General features: G+C 48.9%; 1 protein-coding gene across 1 annotated transcript; it reads left to right on the forward strand.

Moving 5' to 3' along the window:
* Positions 1-8,215: 8,215 nt before the first annotated feature.
* LOC119107217 (innexin inx3) lies at positions 8,216-16,771 on the forward strand. The gene is made up of 4 exons (XM_037230620.1): positions 8,216-8,318; positions 8,896-9,060; positions 14,293-14,412; positions 14,955-16,771. Exons 2-4 carry the CDS (start codon positions 8,901-8,903, stop codon positions 15,950-15,952), a joined length of 1,278 nt encoding a protein of 425 aa, XP_037086515.1. The 5' UTR covers positions 8,216-8,318; positions 8,896-8,900; the 3' UTR covers positions 15,953-16,771.
* Positions 16,772-23,513: the final 6,742 nt, after the last annotated feature.

The following is a 23,513-nucleotide window of genomic DNA, read 5'->3' on the forward strand; positions in this document are numbered from 1 at the left end:
CATCGTATGTAACAGATACTTGCTAGCGAGTGGTGTCTCACATGAGCCAAATCGGCGTGAGCCGTAAACCGTAGTCCTTGGGTTCCTTTGTGCTATGGGCGCACCTTCCTGCACCCTGTCTTTGGTCATTGTGTTTGTTCTCCAATGCGTGCAAGCTGGAGGCGATTCGGCGAGTTGGCGGGGGAGGGGGGGGGGGGGAGGGAACTCTTGGAACGGGGGAGTGACCGGGAAGGTAAGTAGAGGGAGAGGAGGAAGAAGGTGGCGTAAGTGACAGCGGAATTCGCAAGCACGAAATTGATGTATTTTCTACGCCAAAAGTCATCTGCATTACTTTTGCTCTGCTATTCGAAATCGAGTGTATAACTGGCAGGTATCAGGCCCTGTCACGGTCGGTGACTTCCACTGAGCTCCGTGACATGGCCGCTAGCTGAATCCGAGGTTATTTTCTTGTTCGCGGGTAGGCTAGGGCAGCCGTCGCAGTTGCCGACGGCGGCAGGCACGCAATACTGCGCCAGCCACAGAGAAAGCCGGCCGTCGGACGATTCCCGCGGCGTAGCATCAGATGTTCTAGATGATGTTGAAATTCCAGATGTTCCAGACGTCTTAAGAAAGAAGATACCGTTGTGAAGGTCTCGTCAAATCATGACGAATGCACACCAAATTTGTGATCTTGGGTTAAAGGTGAGGTCACCAGAGGACACGAAAAGAAAAATGTTGGTTCTGATAGATGCAGTTGAAGTGAGTGTTTCACATTTGAAAGTATTAAAGGAAGCATCATATATGATAAAACAAGCTCACTTATAAATATTGGTATATTTTTAAGTAGAAAAGATTGCTCTAGGCACCACAGTTTTTCTATTTAGTAACTACGCTCCTCGGTACGTCAATGTTTGACATCATCGGACCATGCAAATAATGAATTTTGAGCCAATTGACGATTGTTATAACTTGGAAATGATCCTCACAGACGCCAAATATGAACGACTCCACCGTTTTATTTCTCTCGGCCTTGATCGCCACATGGTTTATGTAATGACAAAATTTATATCCCGAGGACGCCACAATAAATGGGACCCCACCCCTAGCCTGACCCCACAAGGGTCAGGCTAGGTCAGGTCACCTTTCAAATATGGGCTTATGGTAAGGTAAAGAACGATACTTTTTGCTTTTTCACAGTGTGCCTCGCCTAAGTTTATTTTATAAGGTGTAGTGGGAGAAAAGTATCCTTGTCTAAAAACTATTTTAGGCTGGCTGACAGATCAGCTGAGTTTGGGTCAACTTACAACGCATCCAAATGAGGTGCTAACCGGGCTTAGGCGACAGGTACCATGCTTTTCTTCGGTTTGAAATAGTGTGTTGTACATCTACAGGCACTCAGGATCACGTAGCTCTTATACATATTATGCGTAGTCCCTTCGACGCTTAGCAGTGTAGTTGTAACAAAATGAGAAATACGTTGGTACATCGAATTATGCGTCATCAGCTTCACAAACAGGATTAGAGGTGGTTACACGCGTCGCACTCGTTCATCTAGCACCTCCACTACTAATAACGGAGGTCGTTGACCGTGAAAACCTCATATGATCTTGCATGTACTTAAGTATGTACCTCATATGTACTTAAGCATGTGCCTCATATGATCTTGCATCTTGCATGTACTATTATCACGAGACCTTGTCGCGCTTTAAAATAAGTTCAAAAGATGTTTTCAGTGTAGCATGCGAATTCTGCGCGCAAAGCTACTTATCAAAACTGCCTGTTTTTAGCTTAGCATGTGCTTTGCAGAGGGCATCCATAAAGGTAGATCATGACCTAGGCCAATGTCGCGTGGTTTGTGGTTTTATGATGGCGGCGCATCTGAGTATCATCGGCGCATCTCTTTTCTTTATGTGCGAACATTAAAACTTTACAGAAATAAGGCAAATTTGCGTTCTTTACGAAACAAATTGTCCCCACTTTAGGTCACTGACCTGGCCAACTTAAAATAAATCTGAAACATGCCTACTGCAGGTATTTTCATGTTACATTGCCTTAGCAGCTTTGAACAATGGCAAATAGCATGCGAAAAATGTTAAACGTGGTCAATGTGTGTTAGAAGTCGACCCCTTTGAACTGACCTTTAATCATAATGCTAACCTACGTCACTGACCTTCTTAGAAGATCAAGACTTCAATTTTGCACAGATGTCAATTGAATAGATGAGTAGATACCCCACATTTGGTGTTGCTGCAAGCGATCATTTCTAAGCTATGCCTGAGAACCGCGGTGTTTAAATCGACTTCCCCGGCCAGGCGAAGGCCACTTGAGCCGCCGTGGCAGATAGCAGGCGTAATTATCATTAATTAACTTTCTTATTTGTTTATACCCTACTTGCAATGTTCGCATCCTTGAATTCACTCTTCGCGCAAGTCCAGGCGCTTGCTCTCTTTGCTCTGGCCGTTTCAGGTCTCTACGTGTCCTGCGGGAGGGAGGATATGTGGGACCGAACCCTATAGCGCAGCCCGGTACCGTTCAGCACGCCTGTCAAGGCTGCACGGCACATGCATTTTGCAACCATCGATGCGTGGCCGCGGCTAGCTGCAAGATTATATCTCCACGTGCGCACCCCACGTATGCATCCCACACGTATCCTGAATACCCGCAAGATAACCCGAGAGTCGTTTGGCGAATCGTACACGAACGTACACGAACGTGCATTGGGATGACAACGGCATGCGAGCACCAACAAAGTGGTGTTCCATGTTCGTCGCATCCACTTAAACGTGCGTGTGTTGGCTCTAAAACGCCGATGGTCCCGTTTCTATTCGTCAATGACATCCGATTTGAGGGCCAGAACGTCGCCGTCCTGAAGTACGGACGTCACGTTGGGCGCCAGCCGCAGGGCCGAGGAGAGGAAAAGGGAGCCGCGCACGGGCACCCCACCTCGGTGGACGAGGCCACGCGGCGCTCGGGCCGCCGCTCGCCGGGCGGACGTGATCAGTTCCGCCGCGCCGCATGCATGGGATCCGAGGGCCGCCGTCGACCAACCCGGTCCGGGCGCCGACAGCCGCCTGTGGGAACGGGCCGCCTGTGAAGGTCGTGAGACCTTGGCGCGGGCACCGAGTGCAGCGATACAGCAGCTCTAGACGGCCCTCCGACATGCTTAAAGTAAGCAACTGTCGGCCCATCAGATGGGTGTTGTCGTTCAGCAAGCCATTATATGACCCTAGCTCACCGCAGAGCCTCCGTTCGCGGAATGGCCGGATGGGCCGCGGAGCCGTCGACCGACAAATCGTCAGATGGGCCCACAGAGCCGTCGACCGACAAATCGTCAGATGGGCCCACAGAGCCGTCGACCGACAGATCGTCCGATGGGCCGCGGAGCCACCGCTTGATCGACCGTCAAATGGGCCCGCGGACCCCCTTGCTGTGTTCAAATTAAGAAAAATAGAGCTGCACGAAAGACGACAGTAGGTTGGCCGCAACGAGATCTCACGACTGGGAATGATTTACACCTTGCCAGATCATAAGCCACATTCCGTCAGGTCCAAGGTCAATTTTTCCATAAAATAAAGGTTTTAAGCTTTACATGCCAATAAGTACGAGACCATGCCCCTGCCCCCTGGGCCGGTCGTGAGGTTTTGGTGACTCGAAAAGGAACCAAAATTTGATGATAAAAGATACCAACACCATCATTTTGGAACAACCCAACTATTCTTTTTAAGAGGCGCCAAGTTTCAGGGGACCAAAAAGGGAACAAATTTTTATTTTCGAGACCAAATTCCAGGGGCACGGCAATGTCCGTGCCGTGTCCCTGGAGGAAATTCCTGATCGGCCCATGCTGCGAGAGAGCACCAAATTCTCCAATGCGTGGTACCGCGACCTGCATCATAAAGCACCAATTCTCAGACGGCATCACGGGGGCCCTGAACCCTCATTCGAAGAGGACGCAAAATCCAGGAGCAAGTCATGTTGTGCCTCCCACTCCAATGGATTCCTGAAGCAGAACCTTGAGCAAAGGGGCACAACAATCTTCGTTGCTTGGCATCATAATCTGAACTTCAAGAGACACCAAACCAAAACGGGCCATTCAAATGGCCGAGCACCATAATTACGAACGGGAGAAAAATCCAGGGACATCGCAATTGCTGTGCCTCCCACCTTGGCGAAATTGTGGACCGGCCCGATCGGTGAAGTGGCACCAAAACATAATCCATATTTTCCACAGGCACACAACCCCGGGGAGCACCGCAAAGGGCCCAACAACTTTCGTTTTCAAGAGACAACATTGCAGGGGACACCACAATGCGCGTGGCTCTCTGTTGACGGAATCCTACATCGTCCCATTCGGCGAGGGGCACCATTACCTTTTTTAGGAGCACCATAGCATTTATGTCATGGAGGCACAAAATACAAGCGGATATCAAAAGAACACCGACAATTTCCTTGTAAGCAACACCAAAATATAAGGGCACCAAAATTCCTTTGCTTTTTCAATTCTGATCAACTCTTGGATCGGCCGCTGCAAAGAAGAGGTACCAAAATACGTTCATTTTGGGCATCATAACCTTGATTTTTAATGGACACCAAATTTTAAGAAACGCCTGAAAGGTCCCCAAACCGCTATTGCGAACTGATGAAAGTTTCCAGGGGCACCAAAAATGACCCAACATCTTTATTTTCGCGTGGAGCCGATTTCCAGGGGCATGCACCATAAGTGCCGTGCGTGGAGAGGAGGGATAGGGCAACAGAGGTAGGTAACTCCCGCCCCTTTGGCTCCGAGGATCCAGATAATCCCGATCCCGAATTCCGAGGATCTCGAGGGACCCCTTGAGTTTCATAGGACCGCCAATCAGGGCCCCATTGGAGGGTTCGAAGAGCAGGCCGACGGTTATATGAAGGGACCGTACGCCGAATGCAGGACCCTCAGATGTCAAAATGTCATTTGCGCCGAGCGGAGGCTCCCTGGAAAATTAAAAGCCTATATGTAAAGGGCATGCTCCACATTTGAAAACATCGAAGCAAGCACCAGATATGATGAGCTAGGCTCACTGATAACTGGTCGCATATTTTGACGTGGAAAAGATTGCTCCAGGCAGCACGATTTCTCTATTTGGTAAATATGCTCCTCGACGCGTCATTATTTGACTACGTCATGGTGCCTTGCACAATATTTATTGAGAGAAATTGACACTCGTTTTACCTGGAAGTCGTGCTCACAAACGCCATATATGAGCGACTCGACAATTATGTTTTTATTTGCCTAAGTCGCCGCAAGGTTAATGATTTGGCAAGATTTAAAATGACGCTAGACGTCACGGATGTCTCGGTTACCTTGAAATGATCTCCGCGGGATAGTCTGCACATCTTTGCGATCGTGTAGGTCGAGAACTTAAGGGGTTTAGGTCCTTAGAAGGGCTGGACTGTGAACCGCACCAAACGATCTTCAAGATGGCTCTTTCAGTTCAAAACACCATGCAAATGTGGAATACTTCCTTTAAGAAGCTGGCTTTAGCTGACTGAGACCACCAATAGCGAACAGCTGGTTTCATTCCGGCCTGGGTCCTAGTGGACCCTTAATCCAACGGGGGCTAGGCCGGGGCCCGCAAATGTTAATCAGAAGGCCTCCTGCCTTGTCGGGGCCCCTGAAACAGTGAAGTTCCCCCTGTGTTGGTCAGAGCCAACAGCGCCTGACAAGGGACCCTGCGTCAGCAACGAGCCCCAGTTCGGCTACAGGTACATTTTCTAAACAGGGACGGGGATTAGCCCCAAATGTCAGCCCAAAATGTAGCTTCTTACGTTGATCGAATAGCCCCGGACGTTTTACTAATGCGGCCCGGAGGGTTTCACCAGTGCAAACTCTCTTTACAATGACAGGAGGTACGAAAAATTACGATGCAAAGGTTCGCATTCACACTCAGACAGTACAAAGGCTCCGTATGAGTCAGAGACCCCAATATCAAACGAGGGATCCCCGCACCGTTTTAACCAGCGGCCGATAAACCAAATTGGTGTTTCGGTGTCAAGTAGCGGATTCTCTGCGCCGATTCACAGCTTTTTTGCAAAGAAAGGGGGGGGGGGTGGGCACCAGGTTTCCGGGGGCACCACAATGAGGAGTGGCCTTGTAGCATCAGCCTGCCGTATGCTGGTCACCATCCGAGTGGTGGCGTTTTTAGGACGGGCGCTCAATATGGGGCCAGCCATACCACGTGGCTCTGCTGCCCTCTCGCTGCCCAACATAAAAGTGAATTCCTGCGCGCCTGAAAGCGGGCTTTGAGGATAATTTGATTAAAGGAACGTTCAGTGTGAGCCATGTTTTTATAAGCAAGCTCCGTAAGTTGGGCATACTTATAGACATGGACACACAAGACATGGAAATAGTGTTGTGCTCAACGTCAACAAAATCGATAACATCACACTAACACAGGCCAGACGGTGATTACACAAGTTTTCAAACGCAATAAGCAACGAAAGAAATCGATCTCCCCCCCCCCCCTCCACCGGAGGCTTGGAAACCAGTCTGAAAGTCAAACGTGTGCTTACGCTGTCATAACGGGTTTCGGTGACATAACAATGAAAAGATCAAGACCAAATGAACTTAGCTCTTTGTAAACACCACGGTAATTGCTTTTCTTCCCATGGGTAATGGATATTCTTGCACTTGTGAACAAAAGTGTGCGAGGTACCTTGGTCATGGAACGAATGAAATAACGAAAATTGTGAATGCATGTATGTAATTCGAAACATTGCTGCAAGGGGCATGCAACCATCCCATTCTTCGAGGCTTATTCCTTGTATAAGAGTTTAGTTTGGAGTGTTTTGAAAAGTTTTGATGAATTTAACGTTTGCCTGTGCAACGCAAAACTAGGAAATGTTGAAAAATGGTTAGGTCTTGTCTTCTCACACGAAGTCAAGGTATCGTTCAGCTCTCGCTGCTTGATTGAGATCGGTGCTGCGCAATGTGGATTTCTGGCGTTGACATCAAATCAAGTTATCGCAGACAATCAATGAGACGCTTTTGCGGTTAGATCTCATTTTAGCAGTCATGACACACGAAGAACTGTGAAAAATAGTAACTTATAAATAATAGTAAAAATATATAATGGTAAATATATAAATAATATATGATATAATACTATAATAATAAAAATATATAAATATAACGGAAAAATTTGAACAATAGTAATAATATATAATAGTAAAAAAATAAAGTTACACCTCGCCTTCCAAACAAGGAGGGCGCCAAACTACGAACAATTTTTCTCGCGGTGGAACAGTTGCCAAATTAATAGCAGCCTCACTCATCGGGTAAAGTTGCCGTAACCTATTGTCGTTTATCTGCGGAACGAACCCTCCCAATCTTATTTTATATCCTAAGTTTTATCTTGCGCTTTATTTCTTACACCTTGCTCTTCTTTGATGGCTACAGTAAGCTAGTGAGCCTACCAAGGGCGACATGCTCTCCACCTAATATTATTCGCGGGCTTCAGTCGATGCGGGACGGTCTTTGACACCGGATCACACGCGTCCTACATGGCCATACTACATGGCCTTGCACGCGTCTGACGCCTCACTCGGTACATTGGAGAGACGTCCAGCATTCGCTGAAAACCCAGTGTTAGCTGCGAGTGGGCAAATATCGACGCTCATCGTCAAAACGACACATTTATAGTCAGCGCCGCGTATGGATGCGTAGGCTGGTTAAAAAGCAAACTTCTCTTGAAGGTCGTCAGCTGTTTCTGGGGAACGGCGTCTGCTAACGGTAACAAAAAATAGGTTAGTCGAGCCAATAAGTACGATCACATCAGGGTTATGCCAGAAAGAGTCGTTCGCTCACCGTGAATACGCAATTTTTTCACGCGTTCTTGACTGATAACCTACGTTGAAACGCTACATAAAATTCTGGATCTGCAAAGTGCATGTTCGATGTTATGTAGAAGAGTCTTAAAGCTCACCAGCTCACCTTGAATTCCAGCTATTCTAGCGATTTGCTCGTCCTCATAATACGCTGAATTTCGTCTCAGCTACAGTACAGTTTGGCCGAGCCTGCCGCTTGTCAAAACGTGCACCCGCGGTCCGATTGCTGCACGCGATTTTGGGAGGCGCGGCAGTGGCTGTCGGCGACAGTTTCGCGCATATCGAATTCTTCAAAGCGAGTGTGGCAACACCACGGCGCATGAGGGCTGTCCGTGACGCAGCCTGGTCGGAAGCGCTCTATCTGCGCCACTTCCGACCAGGGTGTCGCGCGCGACCGAGCCGGCGGCGTCGCAGTGACCGCCGAGGAGCCAGCCACTGGACGCCGACCCGTCAAGCACGTACTGCGACCCGACCCTCCAGTGGTAGGTGCCAGTCGGCTGCCGTGTCTTCACACACGATCTGATCTGGTTTGGCTTGTGTAGTGTGCGCTGGCCGGGAGCTTTGCGCTGCAGCGTTGTGTTTTGTCACCGATCTGACAGGGCTCTGGACTTCTGAGGCATGTCTAGACTATGCTGCGCGTGTTTGCTGCGGCAGCTTCAGGATTCGATTTGAGGACCCCTGGATATTGGTCGGTGCGTTTGAGGTTTTAATCCGACGTTCCTTAGTCACAGATGAGTGTTTTCGTTCAAGCCCGTCGCTTGTGAACAGTCATTAAAAACGTCTGAAACAGGTTTTCGCACCTTTGTCAGTTGCAAAAACGCAAGGGGTGTGCTCCATCACGGATCTTGAGCAGCATACTGGAGAGCCACAACTGTGAATGTCATCTAACTGCTTTTGCAGCGTCAGTTTGACCGAACCTTTATATCCCTGTAGAATGTGCCTATGCGGCCGTATGTCGTATCCGCGGGTGCAATCATTAGCCTCAGCAAGTTTGCTGATGGTTCTCTTCGGTTACAGTTTAAAGCTCTCCCATTCACTCTTCTAATACATTTCTCGTAGAAACCATGGTTCTCCTGGGAGTTTTCGGAAAACTGCATGACATTATCAAAATCGATGGAAAAAACAAGTCCATCACAGATAACATCGTGTTCCGGCTGCACTACAAGTGGACCCGACTCCTTCTCTTCGTCTTCTGCATTATCGTCTCCCTCAACTCATTAGTAGGTAAGAGAGCACCACTGCCGAATCAAAACCGACGCCTTCACTGAACCTCTTGTCCTCTTCCGGGACGCAAGACTGCAGCTCAAATTTGAAATTACCCATGACGTCACTAGCGGCAATACGCGAAGTAGACGCCCCCTCCAACGGGCTTACGCGTATTGTTTTGCATAGCCAGTTTGACACAGTTCAGTGACATTTATAAATCATGCCCTTTTTACTCGTTGTTGTTCTCACTTCCGCAACCAACAGCGAACAGCATCCAGGGCATGTGATTATAATTATTGCCATATGCTTCGTTATATACTATGTCATAATATATTAATATCATATGAGAGGCCCTAGTGGCTTGACTTGTCTGTCCTAACAATATTGACAATTAAAGACACTTCCAAATGTTGAGACATCAGCAACCTAAACGGAATGTTCCACATTCAAAGATATTGAAGCAAGCGTCAGGTATGATGAAGTAAGCTCGCTTATAACTATAACTATATTTTTAAGTGGAAAAGACTGCTATAGAAAACACAAATTCCATTTGTATTAAGGATGCCCCTCAACACGTCATTGTTTGATTACATCATCGTGTCTTGCACAACATTGATTGAGAGCCAATTGACAGCAGTTATATGTGGAATTTGTGCTCACAAACGCCACATGTGAACTAGTCAATAATTATATTTCGGGGGGCGTTGATTGCCACGTGACCAACGTAACGACAAAGTTTGAGTAACATCATTATGACGTCATGAATGCCTGACTGTCTTTGGAATATTTGTACGAAAGAAGATATTGATAAGACAGCAGAAATAGCCTTGTTCCTTGTAGAATAACCAGGAAAATGCAGAAATATATGCATTGATTTTTCGGCTGCATGCCTTCATCGAAAAGAACATCGGTAGGGTATTCGTTTCCCACTGATATTCGTTTCGATAAAGGCATGTAAGCGACATATCAATGCATCTATTTCTCCATTCTCCTAGTTATTCTACGAGGAATAAGGCTATTTGCACTGCCCTCTCCATGTGTATTGTTCCTTGCATATACACTCAACAACTTACGAAAATATTGAACGGAATGCTGCAAGTCTACGCGGAATCTAAGTGCTTGCTAACAAAATACTCCAAAGATAGAGCAAAATAACAGCCAGAGATGATGCATAGTAGCATTCTTTCACTGGAAAACAGAAGAAACGATGCTACACCACGAGGAAAAAGATTTGAACCCTCAAATGTGAGCTTTCATTCAACAATTGATGACGACGTCCGCTTTCCAATGAGCATAGACGGTACTCCTGGCGATGAAGAATTGCATTCATCTGACGTCCAAAGGCCGATGACGGTGACGGTGCTCGCTGCACACGTCAGGGATCTGCCCATAGGAAGTCATGGAAAGGCTGAGTCAATCCGAAATAGAGAAATGACAGTCAAGTCATGAAAAAGACATCGACAAAATATAGATAACTCTCCGAAAACTACGTTCTCTAGTTGTAAACTGGTTTGTCGGTCTTCAGCCCAAATCTGCAACAGACGTTAACATGAGCGTAGTTTTTTTTAGGATAAAACCAGCAAGCAGTGTCATAACTTTGTACTGGGCCCCAAGAATAAATTCAAATGAAAAAAAAACTGAACAAAAAACTCGGCCGAAAATAGTTGAAAGGAAAAGAAGCCCACAGGCATAAAAGATGATCCAGAAAAAGTCCAGGACAGTAAAGTGTAAAGTAAAGTAAAGTCCAGTAAAAGTAAAGTGACAAAGGTCGACAAGGACAAACATCGACAGACAAAAGCCGAATCGGAACAGAATCAAAGAACCAAAAGGAGATCACGAAAGATATACATGGTCAAAAGGCTGAATTCAATACAAGTCGGCACGGACAAAAATCCAGTCGGAAGAAGTGGAAGGACAAAAGTCCATCGGGATAAAAGTTGACAGAAATAAATGAAGCATAAGAAAAAAAACTTGGAAGGGATAAATGTTGGCAGTCATAAAATATTAGAGAAAACTCAACTTAAGAAGCCGACAGTAATATATGTCTTATTAGAAATGCTGTAATGAATAAAAGTTGACAGGGATACACAACAGCGAGAACCACAATTCATCGGACAGGTTTCTCGTGGTAAACGTCTATTTGGATAACAGCAAACAGGCAGACAGCTCAAAAGGTTTTAGACGCGTGGGTCTCAATTATTAGATGCCTGGCATGAGTGATGATGCCGTTGATTGCACTCAGGTACGCCTATGGACTCCATGGATTTCGCTACCTTGCATTACTGGGTCCTCTAATTTGGCCCCACCCGCGCTCACCGGGCAGGCACTCCTGACAAGAACCCGGCCTTCGAGCGCTCACGATCCTATCATTCGGAACGCGCTCGAAGGCTATCAGATCGCCGATCGCTTTAGGTATTCTGCTAGGCGGTTTGCGCATGAAATATACATAGAGGCCTCTTATTCATGCTAGCCTCTACGTACCTGCAATTTCTTTCTCAAGCCATTTCCTGGGACGGTCGCGAGCAACACAGGCGCCGATGGCAGGAGTCGGCGCACAGCGGCGTCGCCCGTCGTGAATATCGTATTTTCGCCAGTGTTGGTTTTGGACTTTTACGTGCATGGTTTTCAGTGTTGGCTCCTGGTTCTCACTTCCCTTCTAAAAACAAGATCTTGGAACCTTGATTCCGACAGTTTTTTCTTAAATGGCACCCTCTGGTTCCTGAATTATATTAGTTGTATTGCAAACACAGTACCCTGGTTATCGGTCGTCATTGTTTTATCGCAAACAGAAATATACAAAAATAGGCTCCTAGTTCCCGCTGGTTCCTTCACAAGCACAGGCACCTAGTCGCTGATTCTCATAGGTTTTTCACAAATAAGAGCCCATGGTAACCTGATCCCATCATTCATTTTGCAAACATCAGGCTGTGATTCACGTTTTCCACTGATATTTTCAGTTCACGCTGGTGAAGTGTTTTCGACCCTGTCGAAATTAGTGCTTTGTCGACTTTATGTCTTTCGACTTTTAAGCCTTTGACATTAATCACTTTTGACGTTGCGCTTTCGCTTTTTCCGTTTCAATTTGTATCCAGGTCGACTTTTATTTTTGTCGACCTTTTGTGGCTCGACGTTTTTCCTTTGACTTTCGTGGCTCGACTTTTTCCGCTTATCTTTTTATCCTTGTTGACTTTTATTCATGTCGACTTTCATCCCCGATGGCTTTTCTTTGTCGTTTGACCTTCTGTCCTTCGACTACCTCCGATTTGACTTTACCTTGTCGACTTTTGGTTGCTGTATTTTTTCGTCGAACTGTTTTCCATTCTATTTTTTCAATCTAACTTTTGTCTGAACAGCCTCCCGACCAGTTAAATGGTTGTAGGCATTGAAAAAAGTTGAGTTGATGATAAAAATGGAAAGAAGAAGTCTTCGCAGCCTAGTTTTTCTGATTGTAGCTTACCAAGTTTACTTTGCGGCTGGCCGTGTCCAGCAGCACCAGACCCTGACCCCTAGCCATCGAGGTCAGCAACGAGGGGCGAGGCCGGTTTTGAAATGTAGTCTTGGTTTCGTGCCACCTGGGCCCTGGGGCGTGGTGGGGGCGATCTCCTGGACGGCCGGAATACAGGCTCACCTGCGATATATCTCGGAGGCCTTCAGTCTGTCTCAATCTGTGGCGCTTGCGCACTTTAAATCTGTTTCAGTACTCATCCGTATTTTAGGCAGTTTTCTAATCAGATCTGATCAACGGTGTTGTGCAATCCCAGATGACCGATAGCAATCCGAGAAGTGTCCTTACGCAATGACAGAATATAAGCAAAAGTGAAAACGACGTATTAGGCTAAGAACAAAAGCCGATAATGCCGTAGCATGCCAGATGATGGGGGGGGGGGGGGGCGCACAACCGCCACTCTGCGATTGGTGGCAGGGGGAGGTGACACGGCGCTGAAAATGCATGGAGCACATCGCAGGAAGGCCTCTGAATATGGTCGCTTGAAACGAAATTGGTATAAGAAACTCAAAAAAAGCTCAGATTCATGTCCACAAATAGCAAAGGCAATTCTAACGGAATCCATAGTTCACATCCTAAACATATCTCACAGAAGCAGTGATTGCCTCACTGGCTCATAATCATCCCTCCACGCACCGCACATCGAAAGGGTGACTCACCTCAAGCGTCACACAACGGCCGGAAACCCCCGGAGCTGTGGGCGAGGTCGGCTGTCGGCCTCGTCATGCGGTCGGGGAAACTCCGTCAGCCAGTGACGAGGGCATGTCGACAGCCACCACCACCGGCTGAAGACCTCAGGGCGTGAGATCCCATCAGGCTCGGTAGCACCGGTCGGTACAGTACACACAGCACAGTGCATATGCATTACTTTGTCAGGGCAGCAACAGAGAAAGAACGCGATGTATGCCGGTTGCGTTCAGGAATCATTAGTCTGCTTCAATGTTTTTCGGCTACCACGGTTTTAAAACAAGAACCCAAGCTGATTGGGGCTCACAGAGGCTATCACTTCAACCAGAGCAAGGTCTTGCCATTACGGTGTCTGCAGCTCAGGACCACATTTTTGGAAATGCAGACCTTGGCACATTCGGTATACAATATTTTTATTTAGTCACTTGGTCTACCAGTTGCACGTCAAGCTAGTTTTGAACAGCTCTCATCGACTGCTTGGAGTGCCACAGATTATGACTGGGCCCAGTGGTAGAAGCAGTTAGCTGACCCATCTGAGATTGGAGCCGTAGCAGAGCAGTCTGCTTTTCAGTCCCATTCCTCCAAATGTTTTCAAATCGGCCGTCGGCTATCGTAAATTTGCCATTGTTAGCGACAGCACCTATTTAGAGCAAAAGATCTTACCACAACCTCACTAACAAAATCGCCTCACCCTTGTGCATGGCAAAATGTCTTGCCACAACCTCATTGACATAATCGCCTCGCCCTTCTGTATGACAAAATGTCTTACCACAACCTCACTGACAGAATCGCCTCATCCTTCTGTATGACAAAATCACGTGCATTGTAGACCACACTCGAACTGTTGATAACCACATGTTCCAATTTCTGGCCACGGCGGCTGATTCATATTTGACTGTTTTTTATACTTAGTTTGTAAGATATAAGTGTTTATTTCGCCTTGCCTGTTGACATACTCATTATTTGTCGGTTCATTTACAACTGATTACTGAATTATAGCAGTGTGAATATCACACAGATGTTTACCGGACGTCAGTCATGTTCATTTCGTTTCACAGGGAAGCCAATTGCCTGCACGGGCGCGTCGTCAGATCGTCTCCAACATGTGATGCAGACCTACTGCTGGATCACAGGCACCTTCACATATGAGAAGTACTTCGGAAGCGCGAACCAGATCGGTGCGTAATAGCTAATGAGGAGCAGGGTAGGAGGTCTGAGCCCATTATATCCAAAGACCGGGATATAGTCAGCGCCAGAGTGGTGCAATGGTCAAGAAAGAGACGCACACGAAGGAAGACAATGACAAGAATCATGCGGAACAGGCCGCTGTTGCTTATGGTGCCCACACAGCTTGGGTGCCATTGCATTGCAAAGCTAACAGGGGCGATACTGCTTCAATGTCCCCAGGATATCTTTCCACACAACAGCCTTGCATTTAAGTGAACAATGTTTCTCTCCATCATACGCGATGTCTTATTGATAATCTAGTGTCATTTTGTGCCTTTTGACCCTGTCCTATTGCAATGGGCAAAGCAGCTCGAGCTTTCAGCATCAGTGATCCGTCCACTCATATTTATTATCTTCGATTCACGCCTAACGATTCCTTTAATTATGGGCTTAGCCTTCAACGTTTATCCGTTTGAAACGGGCCACGTGCTGCTGTCGTTTGGCCGAGACAGGCCGCCACGAGAGCCCGCCTCAGTAACGGCTTGACCCCCAGGGGACGACAAGCTTTCTGTGATCGGAATCGGGCCTGGCCACCCGGAGAAAGACGAGAAACATCACATCACCTACTACCAGTGGGTGCCGGTCGTGCTGTTCCTGCAGGGCGTCAGCTTCTACATACCGCACTGGATATGGAAGATGTTCGAGGACCATCGCATTCGTAAGCTAGTCGACAGCATGGTGGAAACGAAACTAGAGGAAAAGAAGCGCCGAGAGCGACAGGGAAAGGTGATACGTTACCTGCTAGACAGCCAGGGCTGCAGCCGTTGGTACGCCTACCAGTACGTATTTTGCGAGGTACTCAACTTGTTAAACGCTGTCATGAACATCGCATTAGTGGACAAGTTCCTCGGCGGCAACTTCTTCACCCTCGGCACCAAGCTGATCCAGTATGATCCTGAAGATCCGAAGGCAATTGACCCGTCCCACTACACCTTCCCCAAGCAGACCAAGTGCACCTTCCACTTGTTCGGCTTATCCGGCACCACGGAACGGGTGGACTCAATCTGCATCCTGCCGGTGAACATCTTCAACGAGAAGCTGTATGCAGTGATGTGGTTCTGGTTCATCCTGCTGACGGCAGTGACGGCGGCAAACCTGGTCTGGCGGGTCGCCATGATGGTCTCGCCCGTGCTGCGCGTATGGATCCTGCAAATGAAAGGCCACTCGCGCGACGTTGGCAACATGCACGTAGTGTCACAAGTTGTCAACAGCATGACCTTCTCTGACTTCTTCTTCGTTTGGCTGTTCACCAAGAACCTGAACGGCGTCGTGCTGTTTGACTTTCTTCGAGAGTACTCCAAGACGGTCGGCAACCAGCTGTCTACGGATTCGTCCAGGATGTATCCCACCCTGCCGCACATGCTCGAGCTAAAGCAGCGGAAAAGCATCAACCAGGCAGAGTCAGAGAAGGGGGTCCAGACGCCGCTGACGCCCAGCGGTGAAGATGATGATGTCCTGTACGCTTCCATAATCAACAAACGTCGCGCTTGAGAGGACAGAGTGAAGCTTCGCTGAATGTCATATATCCTGCGCTGTTGCCCGCATACGACGGTGACATCCCATAGGCATAGACACGCCTGTGACAGGCTTATGCTAATCACTATCATCTCCGAAAATGTATCGCGCGACATCGACATAGCGTCACATGTGAGTACAGAATCCCTGGAACAACAGAAGTGAAGCATATTTATCGAATCAAACGCTTGAACGATTGCGTCATAGTCGCCTTTCATAACGCCCTCATCGGATGATGAAGCCGCTAGGAGGGGGATAGCTGAGCTGTACTTCCTACTTGCTCAGGAGGCATGTGGATCAAGCTCTTCGACCAGCACAGCTAGCTGCGCCGACACCACCGAAGTGGCTAAGACTCGCATTGACTTAGACCAGGGTGGCCTCGGCCTGTTCGGCAAATGGAGCATGCCAGGAGAGCAGAGATCGATCGGTGTCCTACACCCCCACCTCTCGGATCTAGACGGAACTCGATCGCGCGAGTAATCGATAGCGACGAACACGTCTGTGACGTCATCACCGCTGCGGCCGACGTCTGTAACTACACGGCGTTCGCCGTGCGGCCGCTAGACCGCGTGGTGGGTCGAGCTGCGAGACCGCGTGGGCGCGGCGCCTCGCCCGGAGCGGAAGGCGGCCCCGGCCCGGGGCGAGGTGCGCTGCCTCGTGACTGGTCACGGGGGAGGGGGGTAAACACGAGGTCAACTCATACCGGCACAACGGGCGTCAGCTTCAATAGTACGCAGTGTTTCGAATTGTTTAGTGTGTCCGGGAAGGCCACCAATACAACTATGCTCACCGCAACCTCAGGTGTTTCGAGTTGAACTAAAAGACAGTGTCTGACGCACCCGATGATCAGCGACCGCAGTGGTGCAGTGGTGATGACATGAGTAAAGCCAACTTGCGAGCGAACTGGCTGAATCATCGTTCAGTATCCTGAGATCCCGCAGTTCACCAGCTGTGTTTGGGTGGTTGGAGGAGGCGACCGCGACGCCTCGCTGCCGAGTCATCGCGGATTGACTCGAATCCTGTGTCTCGCCGCCGAGACGGTCGCGGCGTCTCACCATCGAGTCATCAGGTCTTGCCCGAATCCCGTGGCCCGCCACCGAGACGGTCGCGGTGTCTCGCCATCGAGTCATCAGGTCTTGCTCGAATCCCGTGGCCCGCCACCGAGACGGTCGTGGCGTCTCGCCATCGAGTCATCAGGTCTTACCCGAATCCCGCGGCCCGCCACCGAGGCACGGCAGACGGTACATCCTCCGCGCGTGGGGTGCGGCCAGTTTTCCCCGCTATCCGTCTGACCAGTACAGCCGCCTGGTCTCAACGGTCTCGCCATCGAGGAGTTCGGAGGAGTTACGGTCAGACGGCGACTGCCACAGGCGCTAAGGTGCCCAGCCCTGAGAATTTATGGACTGGTGGATGCTAAATCATTCCCTTACCCTCATTTCGCTGCTGTCCTATTCGCCCTTTTCTTTGCTCTCTCTCTCTCTCTCTCTCTCTCTCTCTCTCTCTCTCTCTCTCTCTCTTCTCTCTCTCTACTCTATCCTCTTTCTCTTCTCTCTCTCTCTCTCTCTCCTCTCTCTCTCTCTCTCCTCTCTCTCTCTCTCTCTCTCTCTCTCCTCCTCTCTCTCTCTCTCTCTCTCTCTCTCTCTCCTCTCTCTCTCTCTCTCTCTCTCTCTCTCTCTCTCTCTCTCTCTCTCTCCTCTCTCCTCTCCTCCTCTCTCTCTCTCTCTCTCTCTCTCTCTCTCCTCTTCCTCTCCCTCTCCCTGTCTCTCTATTTCTTTCTCTCTTTCCCCCGCAACAGAGACGACTCTTTGTAAAATCGTTTGTTGGGGTTGGGGAGGCTGAGCCAATAGAGTTGTCCTAACAAGCTCCCAGATCCTGATTTTTCCGCGGTTTTCGCCCACTTTGGTTTACGACCCTGCACTTGAATAAAGAAGATATTTTTACTGATCCAAAATGGTTCTAATGTCGAGCAATAACATCACATTTGACGCCGATGTCATTATAACAAAGGTGATACATTACCTATGTGATGATAATGTAGATAGTGATGTGTTTAGGTACCCAATGTTCCAGCAGCTTGGACGCTTCATTAACCCAGCGTTTATGGACAGGTAGGAGCCGAGACTCCACACTTCATTCATTGGCCCAGCGTTTTCCTCCTTGTCCCCCATGCGCTGGGGGAGGCTCAGAAGAGCATTGATGAGACTCAAATTAGCATGAGGGTGAGGGGCTCAGCCCCCCCCCCCCCCCTACCTTGAAAGTATACAAAATGACACCTCTGCCCTACAGCGTCATTTTACAGATCCTATCACTCAGTTAGTAAAACTCGAATGACGCGAAGCGCTGTGTGCAGGAACCGCTATGACAGTGTTGGTGACAAACGGTTCTTGGCTCAAGCGTTTTGGACTTATAGGCTCTCCCAGCTTCGTGTCGCGTTGTTGTATGGATCTAAAAGGAAAATAACCGCTGCGACGAATGAAAACCAGGCAAATCTGCATGCCGTCAGACAAGAAAAATGTAATGGACATGTGTGGTGCTTGTTATATCATAACCCATCAGTAATTTGCAATACAGTTGAGAAAATCATTTTAAAGGCGTGGACATACGTATCGATTTGTTTTCTTTTGGGTGGGCCCTGCCCCCACTCACTCATTGTCCAATCTGCCCTCCCTCAACTTCAAGTCTGCCCCTCCCCCCAACCTTCTGGAGTCCATGTGCAAGTCGGACATTAGAAATAGGAGGTAGAAATTATATCAAATTTTATGAAGGCTTCTGCTAATTGTTCCGCAGGTAAAGGGGCTGAAGAAAACGAAAACTGCTTTTCAATGTCTAATAGTGCACCTCACTTAGCTAGTCACGTTTCTAAATGTCTCCTTTCTATTACTTGAGTTTTGCCTTTTTTCCTGCATGTTGCATGTTCTTTATACGATTTACACCAAGTGTTGACGCCGGACCAGTTTTTTGTGTTGTGAAAGTGTTTTTGTATTAATCAACGATGTTTCGAATTGATAAGACAGTAGTTTTAGCCTTATTCCTCGGAAAAGCCAGGATAATGGAAATACAGCTAGGTTGATATGTCGGCAGCATGCTTTTATCGCAAACAATAGCGTAAGTGAATTCAAAATGTTGAATTCCTTGTACTTTTGTTTCGATAAAAGAATGTTGTCGAAATATCAACCTAACTATATATCTATTCTCCTGTTTTTTTTTTCAGAGAAATAAGGCTAACACTACTGTCCTATTTATGCGAATAATGTTCTCCGTTAAGGCACTGAACAACTTAGGTGATGTTTTAAGTTATACGGGATGGAGCAGGTGGTGTTGTTTTTTCAGCTGCACAAAAAAAAGAAACGTGACCAAGCTATGAGCCGTCTACATTCAGAAGAACCGTTGTAGTGATGGTGCTTCCTTTCGACGTGACTATTTTGATGAAACGGTACAAGAACCTGGCGATGGACACCAACGGACGAAACCGATAGAGGTGAGCGTCCAACCGTGTCCATTAGCACAAGCCATGTCGAACATGTCTAGCGCGAGTGCTGTGCTGCAGCCTGCACCCTACCTTGCGGCAACCAGCCGGGATTTCCGTGGCGGAAATTAACAGTCGCGCAAACTTCCACTCGCTGCTCCCGAGGCCGTGCACGTGCAGCAATGTCTGAAGCCATGTAACATCCACCGTGCGTCGATTACCGACACCTGGTTTCGACGATCGACGCCAAACAAAATCATAATGATGCCGAACGACATCATCACTTACCGAGACAGAGCAAGCAAACGTATTAGACCAGGGCTTTAGTTTCCCATTCTATTTGGGCGGACCACAAATCAATTCTTTTAAGAGGCCGAGGGGGGAGGGCTCCCATTTCGTAAAGTTGACGTAAAATTGGAGCAAATCCGGGAAGTGACCTGTTTTTAGTGTATTTATGCTAGAGTTTCCCAGGTCGGCCCCACCAATTGCCTTTTGCAAAGCTACACTCCAGTGGTGAAATCTTACCCACCGCGACACGCAAAAGATTCGTCACCAGAGTATACTCCAGCGTCAGGTCAGAGAATGAGGGCCCATTGCTCAAGCAGGGACAATGTGAGATTGCTATGGTTCTATTGCTGTGCTATTGGCATGGTCAAACCCGCGATTTGCATTGGTCGGGACTCTGGAAGCAAAGAAGGCATTTTTATTGCGCAGGGGCACATGTGCCTAGAAGAGGGTCCAGTGTTGGCAGGGGACGAGTCGGCCAGGGCAGCATTTGCTAGACAGGGACAGGGACGGGACGCCGAATGCCAGGGCTTCTTGCGGTGGTAGAGGCCCCCTGGCCACAACAACAGAAATGAGAGGTTACGACGAGAGTCCACAATGCAACGATGGAAGGCCTTTGTCAGGCAGGCCACCGGTATCGAACGGAGGGCTCTCCTTCCCATTTCAGCCAGCGTCCCATTATGCCAAACTGTAGTCTATGTGAATTATTCAACACCTGCGACGATAAGAATATTTTGCATCAGTGAGAGCCCCTGCATTTATCTGGGGCTGAACAGCGGGGTCATTGGTCCTGCGACGTCAGGTAGGTGACAAATACGTGGCGTATCCCCCTAAAGTTTCCGTCTTGCCAGGGGATCCCGCCTCTGCGTCAACGACATGGCAGCCGGCAGGCACCCCAAGCTGTAACGAAATAGCCCTGAAGCCCCTGACCGGGAAGTGTAATATGCCCCTATTGTTCTATCATCGGGTTCGTTGCCCGGAAAGGTAAGGGAAAGGAAGCAGCTGACATAAAACAGTTTTGAGCCTGCGTGATCACAATCTTGGGAGAAAGAACACCAATGGCAGAGGTTGCAGTTACCGTAAGACCAAGGGGCGTTGGCCACTGCAGCTTATACTGGGCGGTGGGTACTTGGTGCCCGAGAACAGCCATCGTGAATTCCGCCAGCCACCAACCGGTTACAGCGACGTTTTTGAGATATTCGATTGCAGGTCTTGTTCCCGAAACCTGTCGTAGTCATACATTATGTCGCACAAAAGGTGATTTGCTTTGGAATCTTGCACTGCCTGCACAACACTGATCGACAGCCCACTGAAGTCTGTTGTATCTGGAAACCATACCTCAAACACCTTGCCTGAACAACTCAGCGATTACATCCTTCTTGGCCTTGAACGCCACATGGCCAGTGGGGTGTCTATTTGAATGGCATTTGCGTGGAGTCGGGCATGCATGAGCTTGAAATACTCGGCACGAAATAGTCTAAAAATAATAATGGGAATAATAATAATAAAAATAAAATATATGATATATAATGTATATATATATAAAATATATAAAATAATAATTAAAGAAATAGAAATAGGAATCAAACAGCTTCTATGACGCCACATTTCGCTGACACACGTACTCCCAACGTGACCCAGTACACTTGACAGCGATCCCTCGGAGCGGAAGAACTTTTTGGCAAATTCACGCTGCTTGCATTTCTCCGGGTCCGACTGACGGTTGGGCCTGTCTTTGTTTGCCGGGAAGGCCTCCACCGCCGGACGCGGGTCAAACCTCGCGGTGCCCAGGCATTCGACACTGATGACAAGTCGGTCGTTCACCGTTGACAGATGCATGCCCAGGCGATGGCTGCCGCGGACACGCTCGGTGCCCATGCTGTGCGAAGTGACGCAGAGGAGCGACAAGAGTTGCTTGCAGACGCCTTTAGCGTTTTTCGTCATTCGCCACCAGCTTGCCTTTCGTGCCAGGATACCGGTCACTGGCGTCGCTCATCTTGCGCCACTGGTCACAGGCGTCTCTTGTGCACTGGGCCACGCCCTCTCTCTTTCTCTCTGCCAAACAGCCCGGATGGCAAGCTGCGACCGGCAGCGATGAACTGTTTCGCTGATCTGGACTCAATTATAGCGACCACGTCCTGCACAGCTTGCCCCTGCTCGACATCGAGCCTGTCGTCCAGAAAGTTCGTCGCGGCCTGAATTATCTAATTACGCATAGCTTCAAGTGTTCTTTTCGTCAAAACGAGGCTGCGCTAAGAGGGCTGGTTCGTCTGCAGCTGGAACGAACTTTTCCTTCTGTCCACCAGGCGGAGGTTCCTCTTTTATTTACTCCAGCTACAACAGCGCAGCATTGCGGACCTTCAGCACATCCGGAAGCACGAGGTCCCGCGTTGGAATTTTTTCTGCAGGTGGCAGAAAATTTCGCAGATGTCGGCCATGAAGCTCGTCACACGGACTACACGGCCGCCCGCGGCCCATTTCTTGATAAAGTCCTCGGCTTCAGCCTTCTCTTTCTTGCTGCCTTTTGCTGCTGTCTCTTGCCCTACCTCTCTACAGGCCGCTAGGTTCGTCAGGACAGCGTTGACTGAGGACAGTAGGTGCTCGGTGAAACGGAACTCGAAGTGGTGGGGGAAAGTGACCACCTTCTTGCTGCTCTCGCGGAGCTTTTGCTCCTGAACTTCGATATCCGGAAGTGCGTTAGTAGAGCATGCAGGTCCGTCATCCAGTGCAGGATCTCCGGTACCGTCTTCTCCACACTCTCAAGAGTTAGGTCACTCCTGTGACACACGCACCAGGTGATGATCAGGTCGCGTCCCAGCAGGTCACTGAGCCTTTTCCAGAGACAACTGCTGCGACCCGTATTGGCGCCCTCCCGTCCGTGGTCAAGCCAACCAGCTTGTGGAGAGGCAGGTCCAGCCCTTGAATGGCAATTTTGACCGCCTTAGTAGACCTTTTGGGCCATCTTCTTCCGGCTCCATCATGTTTAGAGTGTAGGTCTGCAGCTCAGCATTAGCATCGATCACTCTGGCAGTGACGAATTTGTTGTCTTGCTGCTGACGGTCCATACTTCAGTCGACCTGTAGGCTGTACACAACTTCAGCAGCGATCTTGGCGCCGATCTTGGCCCGCTCTAACTTGACGACGACGCTGAGCATCTCCCGGTACATATCCGGATCTCTGTAGTGAAGAGCTGCAGAAGGTGGCTCTGTTGGCTGCAGATCCACTTCCCATCCACCCTCTCTTATAGCTGTCCAGACTCGCTGCTCGTGCAGCGCTGCGAGGGGGCGGGCTGACCACGACCAAGCGGCCAGAGTCTCGTGCAGGCTATCGTTGTAAACAGCAACGGCGAGCTCCAGAAGCGTCTTGGTGGCACCAGCGGCAGTTCCCTTGAGGATGGACACCCAGGGGTGTTTCGAGCTTCCGCTATTCCACTGCTGCTCCAGGTTTTTGCATCCACAGCAGCAGCATGCAATTTTCCGTGCATATGATCTACCACGCCCATCAGTTTCTCCTTGCTGTCCGCTCTGACGCCGCTGGCTATGTAAACCCACCCGTTTACCGAAGCTTTGGCTGCCTCCACCTCGTGCTCTGCGCAGATGATGCACACCAGCACAACTCGCTTCCTGACGCTAATCTGCCGGTTTTCTTGAAGAAGGCAGTCGGAGGCGTTCAACAACCACTGAACGTTCAGTTTGGCTCCGTTGTACTACTCGTCAGTTGTCGCACTGCTCTGGCTCGGTTCCGCTGGAGTGGCAGGGTGCGTCTCCGAAGCGGTAGGGTAGATCG

This window comes from Pollicipes pollicipes, unplaced genomic scaffold (assembly GCF_011947565.3).
Source record: "Pollicipes pollicipes isolate AB1234 unplaced genomic scaffold, Ppol_2.1 Scaffold_6686;HRSCAF=7923_pilon_pilon_pilon, whole genome shotgun sequence".
Lineage (NCBI taxonomy): Eukaryota > Metazoa > Arthropoda > Thecostraca > Pollicipedomorpha > Pollicipedidae > Pollicipes > Pollicipes pollicipes.